At 44.6% G+C, this 23,153-nt stretch overlaps 1 protein-coding gene across 6 annotated transcripts in view; it reads left to right on the top strand.

Moving 5' to 3' along the window:
* Nucleotides 1-23,153, top strand: part of LOC139264489 (cytoplasmic dynein 1 intermediate chain 1) — a 532,713-nt gene that overhangs the window by 67,577 nt on the left and 441,983 nt on the right. The window contains exon 1 of one of the 6 annotated variants that reach the window (XM_070881050.1): nucleotides 2,352-2,443. The exons of the other annotated variants lie outside the window; for them this stretch is intronic. Within the exon in view, the coding sequence (XP_070737151.1) occupies nucleotides 2,433-2,443 (11 nt within the window). The 5' untranslated portion in view covers nucleotides 2,352-2,432. Of the gene's footprint in view, nucleotides 1-2,351; nucleotides 2,444-23,153 lie in introns of those variants that run through there. 6 annotated transcript variants of the gene reach the window in all.

The raw sequence follows: 23,153 nt of genomic DNA on the forward strand, positions 1-23,153 counted from the left end.
CTCCTACGCTGCAACCAATTCTACTCTCCTACACAATTTCTGTTTCAAATTATCACATAAATTGATACTATTATGCAATATAAGGACAGAATGCATGACTTTCAAATGGGCGCTAAATTATTTCTTGTGCACTAGTCCACTTATTTCCTGTCCTTTAACCCTGCGCCACCTGAAGGCTGCACTTGGTCTTGAAACCCTGCATACAGTGCCACAGGAAATTAACTATTATAATATATGAAATTGCACATCTGCATGCAACCCTTCACTAAATCTTGCGTACTACTGTCACACATTGTCATATTTGTGTCCTGTTTTTCTATTAAAAATTCCTAAGTCCACATTTAAAATGGAAAAAAGCCCCATGTCAGCTGGCACCTCTTTGTGTAATTACAGACTCTGCCTACCAGGTGACACTATATTTATCCTCCCCCACACACATTGATCAAAATGCTTTCTGAAAATTCTTCATGCAACATTTTTTTCTCGATAACTGAAATTTGCATGTCCAAAATTAGAGCATCATGTTTTGAGATTATTTTCTGAACATTTTGCTGTGCTTCAAATCAAAGCCGGTTCATGCAGTTTTAAAATGTTCTTGACAGACCACCCATTTCCCTCTGACCAAAAGGGAGAGAAAACCACATGTTTATGCTCAGTCAGCCAGACTGGTTATGTGTGGACATTTGTGCACTGTGGAACATCTCTCAAACATCAGCAAGGGGAATGATCAGTTAATCTATTTGGGTGGTATTGATTTGAGGGATAAATGTTGTCCCGGTCACCAGGAGAAATCCCTTGTTCTTCCTTGAATCGACCTATGGGATCTTTTAAGAACGAAACGGCTGTTTAATTCCCCTCCCCTCCCCTCCGCGGGAACGAAACGGCTGTTTAATTCCCCCCCCCTCCCCTCCGCGGGAACGAAGCGGCTGTTTAATTCCCCCCCCCCCTCCCCTCCACAGGAACGAAGCGGCTGTTTAATTTCCCCCCCTCCCCTCCGCGGGAACGAACGCCTGTTCACTTCTCTTTCCCCCCCCCCGCGGGAACGAGCGCCTGCAGAATTCTCCCTGGCTGAAGCACTTTCACACAGGTAGGAAGATGGTTTATTTAATCTTTTCTTTGCTTATAAATGTTTATTCAGGTTGGATTTATTTGTAGAAGTATAAATAAGGATTTATTGTAGAATTTAATGAGTTCCCTTCCACCGCCCCCCCCCCCCCCCCCCTCGTTCTGGACGCCTAATTTGTAACCTGCGCCTGATTTTTTTAATGTGTAGAACAGGTTTTTTCAGTTCTACAAAAATCTTCACTTGCTCCATTTTAAGTTAGTTTGGAGTACGTTTTCACTGTGGAAACTTTCAAATCAGGCGTCAGTGGCCGGACACGCCCCCTTTTGAAGAAAAAATTCTGTTCCAAAGTAGAACTGTTCTACCTAACTAGAACTGCAGAAAAAAAAATGTGGAGAATTGCGATTTCTAAGATAGTCCGTTCTCCACCAGTTGCTCCTAAAAATCAGGCGCAAATCATGTGGAAACTTGGGCCCTTGGAGTGGGGACTTGAACCCGGAACTTTCGGCTCTGAGATAAGAGTATAGCGCCAAGCCAACACTTGTTGGTGGCTCCTTTCTGTGTCACACCATGCCATGCTGCCCTCTACACCTCAACCAGAAGGAAAGAAGAAAAAGAGAAATAGAATAGAACAGGACAGAGTGTAAGGGAAAAAAAACAAAAATTTAAGAGATCAGGAGAAGAGATGGGAGATAAAAACAGAGTAACAAGGTGATGAGAGATGGGGAAGAGAGAGGCCATATTCTCTGACATACTGTGTGCAACACTACGATCTGTACATGTATTCATATAGGCTTGTATACAATTGATGTATTATTAATTGAATTAGTATTTATTACAGGCACTTGGGATTGAAATACAAAATGGGTGCAAAATAAAGCAAGCATGTAGCAACATGGCTTTAATGCATGTTTTCTATTTACTTGCCCAGTCCTTGAGCTCTATATAAATGTGGTCAAATTCATTGTTTAACCTTTTTGGTAGACTGTTATTGGCAAGTAAAGCCAAATGTAAGATAAACTTTTTAATTTAACATGCATACAACTGAATGCTAAGTTCTGTTGAAAAACACCAATATTGTGGAGCAAACATAGTCACATTTAGTGTTATTTCAGATGTTGAACAACAATGCTTTCAAAACCTATTAATACAAATATGAAGTTATTTTTTTGACATTTAGATCAAGCTAAGGCAAAAATACAGAAATGTGATTCTCAGAACATAAACAGTGGGTCCTGATTAAACATTGATCTAATTGTAAACATATGCACACATCCTTCAGGCAAGTGGGCTTGGGTCCACTCAGCTTCCTGTTTTTGAGATAAGAGAACAACTGCAAATGCTGCCAATCTGAAATCAGGGCAGAAGAATGAATACCAGGTATGTTCCCAGCATTCTCTAGTATTTCTCACATACTTAATAGCCTGTGATGTGTTTCTAGCACTTTGACTATATTTTTCAGTCAGGAAAAAAAACAAAGTGATATTCCTTTTGTTCATAGCACCACTGTGCACAAACTGATTAAATGCCCATCTAATAGAAGAGTAGTAGCAGAATAGCTGCAAGAAAATCTTGTGCTTTATATTCACTATTGAAACAAAGTCAGTAACTGTCTGGCCATGACGTGTTCATTCGTTCCCCTCTACTTTGTGAGCATTGCAAACTTCATCAGTTACAAACATTCAGCTTAAGATGGATGAGTTACTGGACTCTTTGAATGTTGAAAAGTCAAAGAGGAGATAAGAGGATCTCAACAAATCTTTTCAATCCTTTAAGCAAATTGTGCTATGGACCTGGAGAGTAAACCAGGCAACTATCGACCACTCTTAATTCAGGATAAAATTAGTGAGCATTTAGCAATACATGGGTTAATTAAGGACACTTCTTCAAAACAAAACTCTTCAATTTGCCAAAATCAATGCTATGCTAAATGTCCTCAATTAAGATAATAGGCTCAATTTTCCCCAATGCCCTTCTTTTGCGTATTTCAAGAGTTATGCCCGTTTTTTATTTGGCCCCCGACTACAAAAAGAAATCTGGCAGCTTGGCGGGCGGGAGGCCACTTGCGCTACTCGGCCGCCAAGGATGTCAGCGGGCAGTTCCTGGCGGTGCTCCCCTCCCGCCTGCTCCACCGCAAGTGGAAAATGGCAAGGAGAGCAAAACAGCAGCAAAACTCGGCGGCTGTGGGCTGTAAGGCCACCAATGTCGGGGCCATAGTCACTCTTATGTTCTGAATCTGCCCTGCAAAGTAAATGGGCAAATTCAGACTACCTTGTATCTTCACCATATTAGTGTGGACGGGAAGTAATTCTAGAAAACAAATAAGATTTTGGCTCAATTTTCCCCAATGCCGTTTTTTGGCATATTGCAAGAGTTGCGCCCGTTTATTTTGGCCCCGACTACTCCCAAAAAAATAACTTGCAAGTTTCCCCGTTCTATTTTTTTTAAATTGGCGCCGTGCAGCCTGTCCTTTAGCTTCGGGGGGGTGGAGCCTAAAGCCTGTGCCGAAAAAACACCCTTCTGGGCACGAGCGAAAAAATAGACGTTTTTTACGTGACTGCTATGGGCGCGCATGCCCAGTACAGCTCCCGGTCTGCATCCAGCCATTTTTAAAGAGCCACTTGTGTGTGAGAACTTTAATTCTCAGTGGAAAAATCGGAGCTGCAATACAATATGCAACGCGGCTCAAGGACCAAGGATTCCTCACAGGATGAAGTGGAGGCACTAGTTACTGTAATTGAGGCCAGATGGCACGAGCTGGACACCAGCAGAGGTCACACAAAAGTTTAACCAAAAGAAATGAAGAAACACTGGAACCAACTTGCAGAAGATTACTATGCAATGGTGACCACCCCGAGATGTGGAGGCCAGTGCAAAAAGAAGTGGCAATACTTTGGTCAAGTAGTTAGTGTAAGTAATATTTTCATTTATTCATTGGAATTGCAATTGTAAATGTGACCATCTGTATGTCCCACCCAGCAGAAAGACACCCTCTCTAAAAAGTTATATTTTCATTTTTGCAGAGGAAGATGGCACACGACAAAAGAGAGAGAACTCGAACAGGAGGAGACCCGGCAAATCTGCACCCACTGACACCCTTAGAAGAGAGGGTCACTGCTTTGATGGGTTCTGCCTAGAGAAAAGCAACTATCGCAGCACAAGCTGGGCCCACACTAAAGGGAGAGGGTAAGTCCTGCAAATTCCACATTCTAGCTTTGCTAAAAGTTAAGTACTACGCGGGCTAGCGATGCTTCGGTTCATGGGGATGTCTCTGTCAGCTACGCTTCGGTTGATGCAGTGTGCTATCATTCATCGTGGTCCTTCAAATGAGCCTGCTGCCTGCGCTGTGTGAGCCTACTCATGCCACCCTGCCCCTCCTCTGCTGCTAACCATTTGTCTGTTCTGTTATATTTTGCAGCACTTGAGAGACCAACTCTGACGAGGCTGAAGCCGATGCAGAAGAAGATTCAGACATGGGCGATCCTGAAGAGGAGAACATCTTCTAATCTCACGTTCCAGACCAAGAGCATGGGGGTGAGGGGGAGGTAATGGATGAAGCCCACACTGTTGTACTCACTCTGGAGGAGGTACTGCTGCCGCCCATTGAGGTGCCAGCCCCTTTCCTGAGTGGGGGGACATTTCTTGGTTTCACATTATCTGAGGCTGTGGGTTCCAGTGGGGTGCAGCAAGGCACACCCAGGGTGAGGATGGGTAGGAACTCGACAGCGCTCTCCTGAGGTGCAGGATCTAACAGACGTGGTTCAGATGGTGGCAATGAGTGCAGAGAGCATTGACCTTACGCGATCATTCCTGAACATCATCAGTGGGGTGGGTGATGAGGTACTGGGACTGTTGGATGAAGTAACAACACTCTCGAGAAATGGGAACACTGTCCAGGCACATGAGGGAAGGAATCTTGCCGGTAGCTGATACACTGTTGGTGAACATGAGGGAGGGAATGTTGCAGGTAGCTGATACACTGTCGGGGCACATGAGGGAGGGAATGTCGGAGTTAGCTGCTGCAATAAGGGAACACACCCAGACCCCGTGGCCATTGACTGAATCAACTGCCACTCCCACTCCAATCCCCAGATTAGCCTCTGAAGAGGCCCAAGCCGGGCCTTCCACATTACCGCCTGCCCACGCCCCTCATCAAGAAGTGCGCATTACCCGAGATGCTCGAAAGAATAAGCTTGGTACTACCCCGAGAAACGCTGCGGGCAGGGGTGAAGTCATCAAGACCAAGCGCAGCGGGCGATCTTAAAATAAGGTAGGGGAGAGATGGGTGCAGCCTTTCTTTGCTGCTGCTGTTGTTACTGTTGTAACTGTTATCAAATTAAAAGTTTTTTGTAAGTGATGTAAATTTATAAGTTTAAAAGTTTGTAAGTGATCTGAACTGAAAACTTTAAAGTTTGATACAAGAATATTTTTATTAAAGTTAAGTTAAATAACTTTTGAATAAAATATATTTTAAATTATAACTGAATTATTTACATTATTTGTTCCATTATTAACACAACACAACGGAACAGGTCCAAACAGTAAACATTGTCATTTTGGAATGGTTACCGCTGAGCCTTCAGGCAGCAAAGCGTTCACAGATGAGCTGCTGGCGCAAGGCTCGAGCAAATCGTTAAAGGGGCACTACGGCCTGCCCTCCTCCGCCGTCGTGCTCTGGGTTCACGTAGTTGCATGGCCTCCTCATCGTCCTCCTCCTCCTCCTCGTCATGCACCTTCCTCCTCATCATCAGCTACTCTCACCTCAGGTGGGTCTTCTACTACCAGCTGCTGCTGCCTCATGATGGCTAAGTTGTGCAGCATGCAGCATACAACAGTGAACTGACCGACAATTTTAGGAGTATTGCAAGTGGCCTCCGGAATGATCCAGGCATCGGCAGCGCTGCTTCAAGAGGCCAATGCTCCTCTCTCTCATGCTGCGCATCGCAATGTAGGACATGTTGTAGTCCCGGTTAGCTTCAGTCCGGGTTACACGTAGGGGTGTCATGAGCCAAGTGGCGAGGCTGTACCCTTGGTCTCCTGGCAGCCAGCTCTGCCCTTCTGGCTGCTGCTGATACAGCGCTCTTGCGTAAGATGAACGCATCATGTGTGCGCCCAGGGTATCTTGCATTCACAGAGTGTTGCTGTACATCTCTGAATCCTCCAAAGGTGCTCGCAAGGCGATGTGGGTGCAATCAATGCAGCCCTGTAGCTTTGGGAAGCCAGCAATCCTGGAGAAGCCCACAGCCCTGCCACGCATTGCCTGGGTGGTCATGGGGAACTTTATGTAGTCATTCCTCCGGGCATATAGTGCAGTAGTCACCTGCCGAATGCAGATGTGTGTTGAGAAATGGCGCACACATCCCCAGTTGTGGCCTGGAATGATCCAGATGCATAGAATGAAAGTGCAGCCGTAACCTTCACTTCAACTGACAACGCAGTCCTCCTGACGCTTCTAGGGTGCAGGTCTGCATTTATTAACTCCCAGATCTCGGTTATAAATTCTTTGTGGAAACGCAGCCTTCTCACACAGTCTGCATCGCTCAGGTGCAGGTATGAATTGCCTGTCTTGATATACGCGATGTGGGTAAGGCCTCCTGCCCATCATCCTACGTGCTCTTGAGGTTCCTCATGCGATGAATGTCTAATCAATCTTTTCCGCAGCTTAATCATGCAGAAGCCTTACACGTAGTATGGTGTTGTCAATATTGCCCCCATAATTAAATTGTAGCTTTGTAAGAAGCTCAAAACAGCAGGACAAAGCATTCAAACCTTCTTTCCTCTCTCTCCCCAAGATCGTTGCCTTAGTATGGACTACATCCTGGTCTGCGCATGCGCAACAGGCTTGCTTAGAATGGGAATCTAGGCATTCAGTGAAGACATTTGGGGCAATGAAGTCTAATGCAATTATTTAATTTTTGATGTTTTTCAAAGTACCCACCCCACCTCCGACCGAACGTCTCCTCACCGGGCTGAAGGGTTGGCCGGCAGAATCGCTCCCTTGCCCGGACACGGGCTCGGTGTCCATCCCCCACCCAAACCCTGCCCCCGCACCCCCCCCCCTCAACCCGGGCTTTTTTTTAAGCTGCTGTATAGCCTAGGGGTTCTCATCCCTTCAGTTCGGCTTCCACACCCCCTGCCCCGGCTTCTTTTGAAGCCGAGCACGTGTCCGGGCGAGGGAGCGATTCTGCCGGTAGACGCTCCAACCCTTGAGCACGGTGAGGAGATGTTCGGTAGTGGCTTGGTACTTTGAAAAAAATAAAAAATTAAAGAATTATATTAGACTTCCAATTCTCCCTTTTGATTTTGAAAAAATTCAGCTTCATGATGCATGTTCTTTGTCTTCTTGATTCCCTCCAAACCTTTGCCTAAAAACAATGGCGTCTTTCTGCGCTGATTTTTCTTAAGTGCCCAGAAAGTTTTTTGGGAGTGGTCACATATGCTGTCCTAGAAAAAATTTAAGTTGGCCAAACTTGCTTAAATGTGGAAAAACTGGCGCAGACATCAGGTTACGTCCCCTATGACTCAAAAAATACTAACCTAAAAAAAATTGTACCTAACTGAGTTACGCTGGCGCAGAAACTTTGGGGAAACTGGAAGATTTTAATTGACGCCAACAAAAGCAGTGCACACCAAAAAAACAGCACAGATAACTGGGGGAAATTGAGCCCAGAGACCTTGATCTGAATAGGAACATAGAAACATAGAAAATAGGTGCAGGAGTAGGCCATTCGGCCCTTCAAGCCTGCACCACCATTCAATAAGATCATGGCTGATCATTCACCTCAGTACCCCTTTCCTGCTTTCTCTCCATATCCCTTGATCCCCTTAGCCATAAGGGCCATATCTAATTCCCTCTTGAATATATCCAATGAACTGGCATCAGCAGCTCTCTGCGGCAGGGAATTCCACAGGTTAACAACTCTCAGTGAAGAAGTTTCTCCTCATCTCAATCCTAAATGGCCTACCCCTTATCCTAAGACTGTGTCCCCTGGTTCTGGACTTCCCCAACATCGGGAACATTCTACCCGCATTTAACCTGTCCCGTCCCGTCAGAATCTTATGTTTCTATGAGATCCCCTCTCATCCTTCTCAACTCCAATGTATAAAGGCCCAGTTAATCCAGTCTCTCCTCATATGTCAGTCCAGCCATCCCGGGAATCAGTCTGGTGAACCTTCGCTGCACTCCCTCAATAGCAAGAACGTCCTTCCTCAGATTAGGAGACCAAAACTGAACAAATATTTCAGGTGAGGCCTCACTAAGGCCCTGTACAACTGCAGTAAGACCTCCCTGCTCCTATACTCAAATCCCCTAGCTATGCAGGCCAACATACCAGATGCCTTCTTCACCGCCTGTTGTACCTGTATGCCAGCTTTCGATGACTGATGAACCATGACACCCAGGTCTCGTTGCACCTCCCCTTTTCCTAATCTGCCGCCATTCAGATAATATTCTGTCTTCGTGTTTTTGCCCCCAAAATGTATAACCTCACATTTATCCACATTATACTGCATCTGCCATGCATTTGTCCACTCAACTAACCTGTCCAAGTCATCCTGCAGCCTCTTAGCATCCCTCTCACAGCTCACATCGCCACCCAGTTTAGTGTGATCTGCAAACTTCGAGATATTACATTCAATTCCTTCATCTAAATCATTGATGTATATTGTAAAGAGCTGGGGTCCCAGCACTGAGCCCTGCGGCACTCCACTAGTCATTGCCTGCCATTCTGAAAAGGACCCATTTATCCCGACTCTCTGCTTCCTGACTGCCAACCAGTTCTCTATCCACGTCAGTGTATTACCCCCAATACCATGTGCTTTGATTTTGCATACCAATCTCTTGTGTGGGACCTTGTCAAAAGCCTTTTGAAAGTCCAAATACACCACATCCACTGGTTCTCCCTTGTCCACTCTACTAGTTACATCCTCAAAAAATTCCAGAAGATTTGTTAAGCATGATTTCCCCTTCATAAATCCATGCTGACTTGGACCGATTCTGTCACTGCTTTCCAAATGCGCTGCTATTTCATCCTTAATAATTGATTCCAACATTTTCCCCACTACTGATGTCCGGTTAATTACCCACTTTCTCTCTCCCTCCCTTTTTAAAAAGTGGTGTTACATTAGCTACATTCCAGTCCATAGGAACTGAGTTTGTAACTGAGTAGTTTTGCCATGCTCACAAATTAGAGAAGGGTGAATAATGTCATGGCCAAACAGTTGACTTTGCTTCAGTGGTGAATATATAGCACACGTTGTTCACCCCACCAATAGTGATTGCTTCTGCTCTTTTAGATGGAGAGTTAAATTCATGTTAACTGTCGTAAATTAACAAACTTGAGATTTTTTTGAAGAAGCGACTGAAGTCTTGAAGTTTGTTCGAAAAGTTCAGGCATATGGTTTAAGAGGAAATGTAGCAGCATGATTAGAAAGTTTTTTTATGAGACAGAGAAATGTTAGAGAGAACAATTAGAGTAAATGCAAAAGCACAATGCTGTGATGCTGGAGATCTGAAATACTCAGCAGGTCAGGCAGCATCTGTGGAGAGAGAAACAGTTAACATTTCATGTTAGTGACCTTTTGTCAGAGTAAATGTATGTTGCTCAGGTTGGAGAAGAGTTGGAAGTAGTATAGCCCAGTGGTTGGTGCTGGGTCCACTTTTGTTTTCAAAATATATGGGGCCCAAGTTTCCACACGCGCCTAGAACGGCGCAGTCCCAACCTGGACGCCCGTTTTTCGCGCCACAAAGTGCGCCTAAAAAAATCCTCTATTCTCCACCTACTTGCAGGTCCTCTGGCCCTCGGCGCAGCCAGCACGAGCTGTGGGGGGGCGGAGCCAGGTCCCTGCGCTGAAAACAGTGCCGGGACCTCTGCACATGCGCGCTACAGTCGGCACGCAAGTGCAGTAGCTCCAGGCGCCGAACTGTGTGGGAGGGGCCCGAAGCACGCAGCCCCTAGCCCTGGCTGAATGGCCTCACTGGGGCTGCGTGAATAAGGCTCCTCCCACGGCCAGCTCCTGCTCCCCCTCCCGACCAGACCCGACACCCGCTCCCCCACCCCCCCCCCTTGCCTCCGGACCAGACCCGACACCCGCTCCCCGCCTCCGGACCAGACCCGACACCCGCTCCCCCCCCCACCGCCTCCGGACCGGACCTGACCCGACACCCGCTCCCCCCCCTCCCTGCCTCCGGACCAGACCAGATCCGACACCCGCTCCCCCCCCCCCCCCCCGACTGACCCGACTCGACCCGCGCTCCTGTTCCCGCTCCCCGCCCCCCCGACTGGACCCGACCCGACCCTACCCGCGCTCCTGTTCCCGCTCCCCGACCCGACCCAACGCCACCTACCTGTAAATCTGGTGCTGGGGACGGGTCTTGCCCGAAGTCTCGGGACGGCCCGTTCAGCCTTCGATTCGAAAGGCCTGCCTGAAGCACTTTCACACAGGTAGGAAGTTGGTTTATTTAATCTTTTCTTTGCTTATAAATGTTTATTCAGGTTGGATTTATTTGTATAAGTATAAGTAAGGATTTATTATAGAATTTAAGACTTCCCTTCCCCCCCCCCCCCCCACCTCGTTCTGGACGCCTAATTTGTAACCTGCGCCTGATTTTTTAATGTGTAGAACAGGTTTTTTCAGTTCTACAAAAATCTTCACTTGGTCCATTCTATTTTAGTTTGGAGTATGTTTTCACTGTGGAAACTTTCAAATCAGGCGTCAGTGGCCGGACACGCCCCCTTTTGAAGAAAAAATTCTGTTCCAAAGTAGAACTGTTCTACCTGACTAGAACTGCAGAAAAAAAAATGTGGAGAATTGCGATTTCTAAGATAGTCCGTTCTCCACCAGTTGCTCCTAAAAATCAGGCGCAAATCATGTGGAAACTTGGGCCCATTGAGTTGATTTGAACTTGGGCATTGAACATAAGAACATAAGAAATAGTAACAGGAATAGGCCATACGGCCTCTCGAGCCTGCTCCGCCATTCAATAAGATCATGGCTGATCTGATCATGGACTCAGCTCCACTTCCCCGCCGGCTCCCCATAACTCCTTATCCCCTTATTGTTTAAGAAACTGTCTATTTCTGTCTTAAATTTATTTAATGTCCCAGCTTCCACAGCTCTCTAAGGCAGCGAATTTCTCCTCATCTCTGTTTTAAATGGGTGACCCCTTATTCTAAGATCATGCCCTCTAGTTCTAGTCTCCCCCATCACTGGAAACATCCTCTCTGCACCCACCTTGTCAAGCCCCCTCATAATCCTATATGTTTCGATAAGATCACCTCTCATTCTTCTGAATTCCAATGAGTAGAGGCCCAACCTACTCAACCTTTCCTCATAAGTCAACCCCCTCATCCTCGGAATCAACCCAGTGAACCTTCTCTGAACTGCCTCCAAAGCAAGTATATCATTTTGCAAATATGGAAACCAAAACTGCACGCAGTATTCCAGGTGAGGCCTTGCCAATACCATGTATAGCTGGAGCAAGACTTCCCTGCTTTTATACTCTATCCCCCTTGCAATAAAGGCCAAGACACCATTAGCCTTCCTGATCACTTGCTGTATCTGCATACACAAGTACCCCAGGTCCTGCTGTACTGCAGCACTTTGCAATCTTTCTCTATTTAAATAATAACTTGCTCTTTGATTTTTTTCTGCCAAAGTGCATGACCTCACACTTTCCAACATTATACTCCATCTGCCAAATTTTTGCCCACTCATTCAGCCTGTCTGTCCTTTTGCAGATTTTTTGTGTCCTCCTCACGCACTGTTTTTCCTCCCATCTTTGTACAATCTTAAACATTAAGGAGGATTGTAAAAGACTTCAGGAAGACATAGGCAGGGTTAGTGGAACGGGTAGGTGTGAGGTCATAGATTTTGGGAGGAAAAACAGGGAATGGGAGTACAAGATGAATGAATTGAGGATGAAGGGTATGAATAAACCGAGAAATCTAGGGGTTCAGGTACATAATGCAGGCAGATAAAGACATTTAAAAAGGCCAACAGTATTTTATGTTTTATAAATAGTGGCATGGAGTGCAAGAGGAAGGTAGTATAAAATAGGCCACAGTAAAATACTGTGTGGTTTTGGGTGTCCCATTGCAGAAAGGACATTAAAGTCATAGAGAGCTTTGATGATGATGCTAGTGATGGGAAGTGATCGTTCGAAGGAGAGGTACTGGGGCTATTTCTACTCTAGCAAAGAAGGCGATGCAGAAATTTGAGGTTTTTAAAACTATGAAAGGTTTTGCTGTGGTGAACAGGGAAAAGACTATTACGCTGGGTAGTGACAAACTAAAAGGTGATCCATGCAGTTCAATGTAGAGAAATGTAAAATAATTACATGGGAATGGAGAATAGATGGTAAATGAAGAATATTGATCATGAGATCTGAATAATTGTGGATTAACCTATGAAACTCTGCATGGCTGCAGCAACTTGTATATCTAAAACTAACTGGTCAGCAAGACCAGCTGGTGGGTTTTTATGTTGTCATGGGGCAAAATTTTGAGCTGCATTAGTGGAGTAAAATCATGAGATTGCATGACTGTTAAAGATGTTCATTCGATTCCCTACCTTGAGTTCTAAATGCAATACCTTCTTGGAGGAAGAGTATGTTTTTTCCATTAAAAGTAAAGCCAAGGAACAAAATGATTCTGGATATCAGGAATTTGTTACACTTAAGCAGGTTGGGCTTCCTTGGGAAAGAGAAGACTTCAAGGTGACCTAATTGTAGAATTAGTAAGAAGTCAGTTGGGTAGATTTGCTCTTTCAATAAGAGATTAGGCTGTTTGGCCAGCTGTCTTTTTGTTCACCCTAGAAATTCTGTATTGTTGCAGTATAAATGATTTGCAAGTTATGCTATGGTCTTTTTTAAAAAACTGAAGAAGATGTAGGAAAAATTGTATGTTGGCATTGCTTTAAAAGCAGACATATTATCAAAATTCTCAAATGAAGATTGTCTTTCATACTCAGCAGTGAGGCATTCATAGCTGGTTAGACCCAAGATGAACTTATTAATTTGGCACCAATGTTTGTTTTAGATACCATCTACAGAAACTTGTGCAATATTTACCACTAAAGTTATAGTTTAACTGATGTCATGTTTGGAAATCTGTGTAAGTGAAGATTTAAACCACTGCAGAATGCAAAAATTCTCTCTCCGAATTCAACCACCGGGCCTGTAGAATGGTAGATGTCGTGAAAATGGCAGGACTTTAACTTTTGAACAATATTTATATTCAGGAGGCAACACTTTCTGTCTTTCTCGCTCTCTTTTGCTCCTCTCTTTCTGTTTCTCTTGTTTCATTCTCTCTCCTCTGTCGCACACTCTCGCTCTTCTCCATCCCCTCCCCGTCTTTTCTGGGTGTTGTTACTGTTATCTGTTAACATGAATTGGTGCTGTGACCGTGACTTAAACATTTAAATATGTATTTTTGTTTTTATACCTCATCTGACATTCTACTTAAAGTCTGTACACATAATATAGTTGGAAAGCAGATTTAGTGCAGTAGGATTTTACACCAGTCTTCTGGTATAGAATTGATGATCACGGATTTTATTTCCCTGCGATGGTAAAATGACTTTCATATTCTTGCTCAGAGTTAAAGCCTTGTGTTAATGGTTACTCTTTACTGCATTGGAACTATAGTTAGAAATAAGAGTGCCCTGTACTTAAGATAGCAGAGCCAAGAGGTAACGTTTATGATCAAATGTTGTTCAAAATGGTTTCCAATCAAATAAACTTTAAAAAAAAAAATGATTTCTATTTCACACTTTGGTTTGACCTGCTATGGTTTTCTGCAACATTGCTTTATCTTGCTTGTTTGTCATAGCTGTCCTACATGATGGCCTTGATTTTGCGGTGGGTAATGATGGCGAACTGTCGCTGTTTGCTGTCATTACACCCATGAAACTGACCGCAACTTCAGGATTTAGCGCACGTGCATCTAAACATGGGAATACTGAAGTTACATTCATTCATTCATTGCACCGACGCAGGCTGTGTTGTGGACCCTTTCCTAATCCGACTAAAAAGTGAGGATAAAAGCTGCTTTTTATTTCCTGGTTTTCTGTTTGTGAGAATACTTCCATGTGATTAACTGCTTAGACAGCTTGATGGCGCCACTGCAACAGCATCACGAGAAATCCCCTATTCACAGCACTACAATCAATTACATGTCGAGAAACCTCATGTCTGCCACAGAGATATCTCTGGGCAGCTTTTTCAAGGTCCCATCGCTGCTGACTCCATATTACGGGCCGATACTATTTAGGAAGTTTATCTGCAAGTACTTTTTTTTTTGCTTTGTGCAGAGGACTTAATCTGAAGCAGGAGGAAATTATGCTCACTCCAACAATTCCTGTTTCCTCATAAATGGATTTGATGAGTCCACTTTTTTTTAATCCTCTAAAGACCTTATTTTAATTTAGCTGTGTGGTTTTTAAAAAGTGGATGGCCAGGGTCTATGTAATGAGCAGGGAGTTTTCTTGAGGTGTATGAAGTTTGTATTCTTCCTATCTGTGTAGATGTAAATTTAACCTATAGGTACTATGGGCTCAAGTTTCGGCTTGAGTTGCTCCTATTTTTTGGAGCAACTAGTTTAGAATGGAGTATCTTAGAAATTGCAATTCTCAGCATTTAGTTGGTTCCAATTCTAGTGAGTTAGAATAGTTTTGTTTTAGAACAGTTTTTTTTCCAAAAAGGGGCGTTAACAGCCACTTACGCCTGTTTTGCAAGATTAGGCAGCGAAAACTTACTCCAAACTAAGTTAGAATGGAGTAAGTGTAGATTTTTGTACGCTAGGAAAAACCTTGCCTACACTTTATAAATTAGGTGCAGGGAATGAGAGATGGCGGGGGGCGGGAGGGGAAGGGAAGTTAGAGTGAAGCTAGGGGATTTTATAAGCATTAAACACTGCACTTTTACAAATAAAGAGCCATCATCAATAATAAATGATAAATAAATCAATAAATCAACCAATAAATCAATCCAAAAAAAATTAAAAAATTAAAAGTTTCTACTCGCCTACTGCAGCACTGGGAGCCCTCCAACACCCTGTTGGGACTGGGACAGGGACCCCCCCAGGAGATGCCGGGCGGGTGGGCCCCGCCGCTGCCGAGGACTTCGGGCGGGGCCCACCCCCAGCAGATGCCCGTCGCCGAGGACTTCGGGCGGGGCCCGCCCCCAGGAGATGTCGGGCGGGCCACCGCGGAAGAGGTAAGGGCTGTCAGGCCACTTGGCCCGGAATAGGGACGACATCCCTTCGGCCAGGGATAAGGATGCACTGGGAGGGCCAGGAGCAACTGCACACGCGCGCAGCATACACTGTACACGTGTGCAGCTGCCGACACTGTTTTTGGCGCAGGGCTGTTGCTCTTGCTGCGCCGCACGGCTGGAAAGGGGCGTACAGGTATCGGAGAATCACGAAGTAAGTATTCGGCGCAATTTCTGTTCTACAAATTAGGCAGGCCTCTCTGATGTGCGCCATTCTAGCGGAGGTCCGAAACTTGAGCCCTGTATCTGGAAGACTTCTCGTTTTGGGGAAATAAGAATTTTGTGGCAAGTAATCATTCCATTTTAAGCTTGTAGTATAAATAGAAAAATACTGATGTAAAATGTATATTGTATGTATATCCATTCATCCATTGACCACAAATAACTCTTGTAGAAATGTGTGTTATTTCATTTTGATAAATGGGTTTCTGCCAATTTGCTACGTAAACAATAGTTTTAAGAAAATAGAAAAAAAAAGGATCTTTTACAGATGAGGAAAACAATTGCAAATATTTGAAACTGAATAAAAAGAATAAATGCTGGAAATACATGAGGTCTGTCATGAAATACAATGTGATGTAAACATTGCATTGAGCACAATTTATATTTTGCCCAGTTTACCACTTATTTGTTTCACTTAATCATTCCATTTTATCTAGAACATATTTGAATGTACTATTTGACATATCCCAGTAGATGTCTGTTGTTTTTGGATTTGGTGTGATTTTGGATGTTTACTGCTATTTCATGGCTATCTTTGTGTAACAGAGTCTGAGGATTAATTTAACCGTATTAATTTTCCAGTGTAATGTGATAGTACTTTGCTTATCGCTGTAATACAGCACATTCACAGAGTAATGCACCACTTGACTGACTTGAGGTAAAAGTAGTACTTAACCTTATTGATAGGAAAGATATAACATGAATATTTGTAATACTATTTACCTACCACCTTATAAAACATGCTTTAGATGAATCTTATTTTTCATTTCCTCAAAACACTTTATTTCCAGTGGATTTTTTGCATTTGCTTATATTACAACTTCTTGCTGGCAATACTAGCATTAAATAAGCAATTTTGTGGATAAGTTTAGTCATTTGTTTGTCCTTCCTTCCCTAACACCAGGCTCGACTCCCTTTTAGACAAGCCTGCAGCTTCCCTTGACATTCTCCGAAGGGCCCACTGTGGCACTTGTCGCTGTCTCTTCATGAGAAGCAACCCCAACTGTACAATCCTACCCTCTCACCGACCTTGCCACCCAGCTTTCCCGGGGGGAGGGGGGCTGACCTTGCCAATCTCCTCCCTGTGCAACTCATCCTTCCAAGCGATGATCCTCTCCTTGCAGAGAATGTGCATTCACTTCAGAACAAGCCCCTTGCCATCCATGACCTTATTGTGGATGATTGCATCGACATCATGACCCTGACGGAAACTTTTCTGAGGGATGATGACACATTACCTTTAAACGAAGCCTCCCCACCTGACTATCCCTTCCACCACTTGCCCTGTCCAGACCGCTGTGGTGGCGATGTGGCTCTCATCACTAAATCACACCTTGGTCTGTCCCCCTACTCCTCCAGCACTTTCTCCTCCTTTGTACATCCCACCTTATTCCACCCCTCTCGCCTCTCATTTAAAATTCTCATTCTCTACTGCCTACCCAAGTATGATAAAAATGTTATCACGGATATATTCTCATTGCTTTCCTCCCTCAGCCTCTGCACCAAGCGACTTCTCATCCTCTGTGATTTCAACCTCCATCTTAATTCATCCTGTGTTCTCTCCTCTGAGTTCACTACCCTCCTGTCCTCCCTTAATCTCTCCATCCATATGAATTCCTCAACCCACATTCATGGCCACCCCCTTGACCTTGCCATTTCTCGTGGACTTGCTATTCCTACCATGTCAATTACAGATAAGGCCATCTCTGACCATTTCCTTGTATCTCTCTCCACCCACATCCCCCTTGTCCAATCCAAACCTACTTCCTTCTGTGTCCACCCCTGGAAATAAAACTTTCCTAATTCTCTTACAACTGCACTTATCAATTCCAAACTGTCCAGCCTTTGGCCCTCCATTCACGATGACATTTCTGCAGCCACCGATCTGCTCAACCACACCCTCACCACCACCGTTGACTCCCTAGTCTCTATTAAAACCATTACTCTCTCTCTCACCCTGGCCATTCCCCCTGGTATAGCCCTCATCTTCGCTCCCTCAAGTCCTAGGGGTGCAGATGTAGTGGACAACTGGTTTAGCCATTCACTGCCAGATCTGGCTTGACCACGTAAAGCATTTATCGGGTCCTACTCTTATCTGCAAAAACTGCTCACTATTCCAGGATCATTCTGGAATGCAAAGGTAACACCCGGCTACTATTCTCTACTGATAACCCTCTTAAACCCCATTCCCCTGTCTCCTCCACACTCTCCTCCAACAAGAAGTGCGAGGAGCTCATGGACTTCTTTGTCTCAAAGACTGAGACCATCCGATCAGCTGGCTCTGCGAGTTCCCTTCCTTCACCTTGCCCACTGGGCCAAATTTCCTCTGAGGCTCCCCTCTGCCCTAGTCCTAAACTCACATCTTTCTCTAGTTTCTCTTTGATCTTCCCTCTTGACCTCTCCAAGCTCATCCTGTCTGAGACCCACTTCCTGCTCCTTTGACCTATTCCCACTAAACTGCTGACCACCCAACTTCCTTTTTTGGCTCCCATGTTAGCCGACATTGTTAACGGTTCTCTTTCCTCAGATACTGTTCCCCTCTCTTTCAAATCTATGGTCATCACCCCTCTCAAAAAAAAAACCAACCCCTAACCCCACTGCGCTCGCTGGCTATCGCCCCATCTCCAACCTCCCTTTCCTCTCCCAAGTCCTTGAACATGTTGCCGCCTCCCAAATCCGTGACCATCTTTCCCAGAACTCCATATTTGAATCCCTTCAATCTGGTTTTCACCCCTGCCACAGTACTGAAACAGCTCTCAAGTCACAAATGCCTTGTCCTCCTGGACCTGTCTGCAGCCTTCGACACAGTTGACCACTCCATTCTCCTCCAACGCCTCTCCACCATCGTCCAGTTGGGTGGGACTGCACTCGCCTGGTTCCATTCTTATCTATCTAATCAAAGTCATTGTCTTTGGTCTCCGCCACAAACTACATTCCCTAGCCATTGACTCCATCTCTCTCCCGAGCATCTATGAGGCTAAACCAGACTGTTCGCAACCTCGGCATCATATTTGACACTGAAATGAGCCTCCGGCCACATATCCGCGGCATAACTAAAAATGTCTATTTCCACTTCTGTAATATTACCTGCCTCTGCCCCTGCCTCAGCTCTTCTGCTGCTGAAACCATCATCCATGCCTTTACCTCTGGACTTGACTACTCCAACGCACTCCTGGCTGGGCTCCCACATTCTACACTGCATAAACCTTGAGGTGATCCAAAACTCGGCAGCCCGTGTCCTAACTCGCATCAAGTCATGATCACCCATCACCCCCATACTCACTGACCTACATTGGCTCCCTGTTAAGCAACGCCTCCAATTTCAAAATTCTCATCCTTGTTTATAAATCCATGCATGGCCTCGCTCTTCTCTATCTCTGTAATCTCTTTCAGCCTCACAACCCTACGAGATGTCTGCGCTCCTCAAATTCTGCCCTCTTGAGTATCCCTGATTATATCTTCTCAACCATCGTTGGCCGTGCCTTCAGCTGCTTTGGCCCTAAGCTCTGGAACTCCCTCCCTAAACCTCTCTACATCTCTTTCCTCCTTTTAAGATGCTTCTTAAAACCGACCTCTTAAACCAAGCTTTTGGTCATCTGTAATTTCTTATTTTGTGGCTCGGTGTCAAATTTATCTGTTTTGTCTTCGATCACTACTGTGAAGCGCTTTGGGACGTTTTGCTCTGTTAAAGGTGCTATATAAATAAAAGTTGTTGTTTTTCCCTATTAGTTACAAGATTATAGAAGTACTATATTTGTTGTCATTGCCAAAAGCTATCATTGTATAACAGAGAGCGAGGACTCATTTAACAGTATTAATTCTCCCGTGAACAACGTCCGAACAAGTCCTAATTTATCATAGTTCAAGTCTAGCTGACCAATTCTGGCCTTTCTATCCAAAATCAGTATCAGTGCCTTATAATAACTGTTCCTCTTTGACCCCGGTGTAAACAGTCCCCCCTCAACATCAGAAAAACTGATCCCAATGGACATAATTCAGAATTTTTAATAATGAAATATCTACAATTAAATAATATTCTGAAAAAATGAAATATTTTTCTATTTTTACTTATTTCCCTTGACTGTACATGCCTTATATTTATTAATTGTAAATTTGGTTGTCACAGTACGCTGACTTACCATTGCTCAGGATTGGGAGGGGGTGGGGGGAATTACCATGATGTGTCTCTGTCTCATAATCTGTCCACAGTATCTGAATTTCTACATCACCCAGTAAATTTCCAACTCAAGCTCCAGGCAGAAGGTCATGTGGTGCTGGAAGAAACTTCTTGCCAGCATTCCTTGAATCATAGAATGAGGCAGCACAGAAGGAAGTCATTTGGCTCATCGTGCCTGTGCCGGCTCTTTGGTAGCATTATTCAATTAATCCCACTCCCCTGCTCTTCCCCATCGCCCTGTAAATGCTTTCCCTTCCAAGTATTTATCCAATTCCCTTTTGAATGTTACTATTGAATCTGCTCCTGCCACCCTTTCAAGCAGTGCATTCCAGATCACAACAATTCGCTGTGTTTATTAAAAAAAACGTTTCCTCATGTCGCCTCTGATTCTTTGCCAATCACCTTAAATCTGTGTCCTCCAGTTACTGACCCTTCTGCCACTGGAAACCTTTTCTCCTTATTTACTTTATGAAATCCATTGAGATTTTAAATCATCAAATCTACTCTTGACCTTCCCTGCTGTCAGAAGAAAAACTCCAGTCTCTCAGTCTCTCTACATAACTGAAATCCCTTATAGAAACATAGAAAATAGGTGCAGGAGCAGGCCATTCAGCACTTCTAACCTGCACCGCCATTCAATGAGTTCATGGCTGAACATGAAACTTCAGTACCCCCTTCCTGCTTTCTCGCCATACCCCTTGATCCCTCGAGTAGTAAGGACTTCATCCCTTTTGAATATATTTAGTGAATTGGCCTCAACTACTTTCTGTGGTAGAGAATTCCACAGGTTCACCACTCTCTGGGTGAAGAAGTTTCTCCTCATCTCGGTCCTAAATGGCTTACCCCTTATCCTTAGACTGTGACCCCTGGTTCTGGACTTCCCCAACATTGGGAATATTCTTCCTGCATCTAACCTGTCTAAACCAGTTAGAATTTTAAACGTTTCTATGAGGTCCCCTCTCATTCTTCTGAACTCCAGTGAATACAAGCCCAGTTGATCCAGTCTTTCTTGATAGGTCAGTCCCACCATCCTGGGAATCAGTCTGGTGAATCTTCGCTGCACTCCCTCAATAGCAAGAATGTCCTTCCTCAAGTTAGGAGACCAAAACTGTACACAATACTCCAGGTGTGGCCTCACCAAGGCCCTGTACAACTGTAGCAACACCTCCCTGCCCCTGTACTCAAATCCCCTCGCTATGAAGGCCAACATGCCATTTGCTTTCTTAACCGCCTGCTGTACCTGCATGCCAACCTTCAATGACTGATGTACCATGACACCCAGGTCTCGTTGCACCTTCCCTTTTCCTAATCTGTCACCATTCAGATAATAGTCTGTCTCTCTGTTTTTACCACCAAAGTGGATAACCTCACATTTATCCACATTATACTTCATCTGCCATGCATTTGCCCACTCACCTAACCTATCCAAGTCACTCTGCAGCCTCATAGCATCCTCCTCGCAGCTCACACTGCCACCCAACTTAGTGTCATCCGCAAATTTGGAGATACTACATTTAATCCCCTCATCTAAATCATTAATGTACAATGTAAACAGCTGGGGCCCCAGCACAGAACCTTGCAGTACCCCACTAGTCACTGCCTGCCATTCTGAAAAGTCCCCATTTACTCCTACTCTTTGCTTCCTGTCTGACAACCAGTTCTCAATCCATGTCAGCACACTACCCCCAATCCCATGTGCTTTAACTTTGCACATTAATCTCTTGTGTGGGACCTTGTCGAAAGCCTTCTGAAAGTCCAAATATACCACATCAACTGGTTCTCCTTTGTCCACTTTACTGGAAACATCCTCAAAAAATTCCAGAAGATTTGTCAAGCATGATTTCCCTTTCACCAATCCATGCTGACTTGGACCTATCATGTCACCATTTTCCAAATGCACTGCTATGACATTCTTAATAATTGATTCCATCATTTTACCCACTACTGAGGTCAGGCTGACCGGTCTATAATTCCCTGTTTTCTCTCTTCCCTCCTTTTTTAAAAAGTGGGGTTACATTGGCTACCCTCCACTCGATAGGAACTGATCCAGAGTCAATGGAATGTTGGAAAATGACTGTCAATGCATCCGCTATTTCCAAGGCCACCTCCTTAAGTACTCTGGGATGCAGTCCATCAGGCCCTGGGGATTTATCGGCCTTCAATCCCATCAATTTCCCCAACACAATTTCCCGACTAATAAGGATTTCCCTCAGTTCCTCCTCCTTACTAGACCCTCTGACCCCTTTTATATCTGGAAGGTTGTTTGTGTCCTCCTTAGTGAATACCGAACCAAAGTACTTGTTCAATTGGTCTGCCATTTCTTTGTTCCCCATTATGACTTCCCCTGATTCTGACTGCAGGGGACCTACGTTTGTCTTTACTAACCTTTTTCTCTTTACATACCTATAGAAACTTTTGCAATCCGCCTTAATGTTCCCTGCAAGCTTCTTCTCGTACTCCATTTTCCCTGCCCTAATCAAACCCTTTGTCCTCCTCTGCTGAGTTCTAAATTTCTCCCAGTCCCCGGGTTCGCTGCTATTTCTGGCCAATTTGTATGCCACTTCCTTGGCTTTAATACTATCCCTGATTTCCCTAGATAGCCACAGTTGAGCCACCTTCCCTTTTTTAATTTTACGCCAGACAGGAATGTACAATTGTTGTAATTCATCCATGCGGTCTCTAAATGTCTGCCATTGCCCATCCACAGTCAACCCCTTAAGTATCATTCGCCAATCTATCCTAGCCAATTCACGCCTCATACCTTCAAAGTTACCCTTCTTTAAGTTCTGGACCATGGTCTCTGAATTAACTGTTTCATTCTCCATCCTAATGCAGAATTCCACCATATTATGGTCACTCTTCCCCAAGGGGCCTCGCACAATGAGATTGCTAATTAATCCTCTCTCATTACACAACACCCAGTCTAAGATGGCCTGATAGAATTCGAGAAAATCTTTTCTGCACCTAGCATTAATAAGCCATTTTATGGATTACTTTTGTGATTCCTGTCTGAGTCCTACAATTTTTGTTATCTTGCGACTAGGGTTGTAAATCCTTTCGTCTGTGCATACTCGCCTCAGTGAAGAAAGAAAATGGTGGGGTGGTAGTTTGCAAGGACAGGTGGGTTCTTATGAGGAGAGGAGTGATGATGGCAGCTTGAAGGGCATGGGAACTGTGCCTGAGGAGAGGGAATTGTTAATAATGTCAGCTAACACGGGGACCAGGAAGGGAAGTTGGTTGGCCATCTTAGGCAGTTCCCCGGAATCGAGGAAGAGTTGCTTCCACACTAAAATGAGTTCAAGGTGACCGATGGGACCAGTGCGGGATCTACAGTCTCTGTCACAGGTGGGGCAGATGGTGTTTGGAGGGACGGGTGGCTGGGGTGTTTAACTTGTCGTACGCTCCTTCCGCTGATTGTA

This window comes from Pristiophorus japonicus, chromosome 5 (genome assembly GCF_044704955.1).
Source record: "Pristiophorus japonicus isolate sPriJap1 chromosome 5, sPriJap1.hap1, whole genome shotgun sequence".
Taxonomy (NCBI): domain Eukaryota; kingdom Metazoa; phylum Chordata; class Chondrichthyes; family Pristiophoridae; genus Pristiophorus; species Pristiophorus japonicus.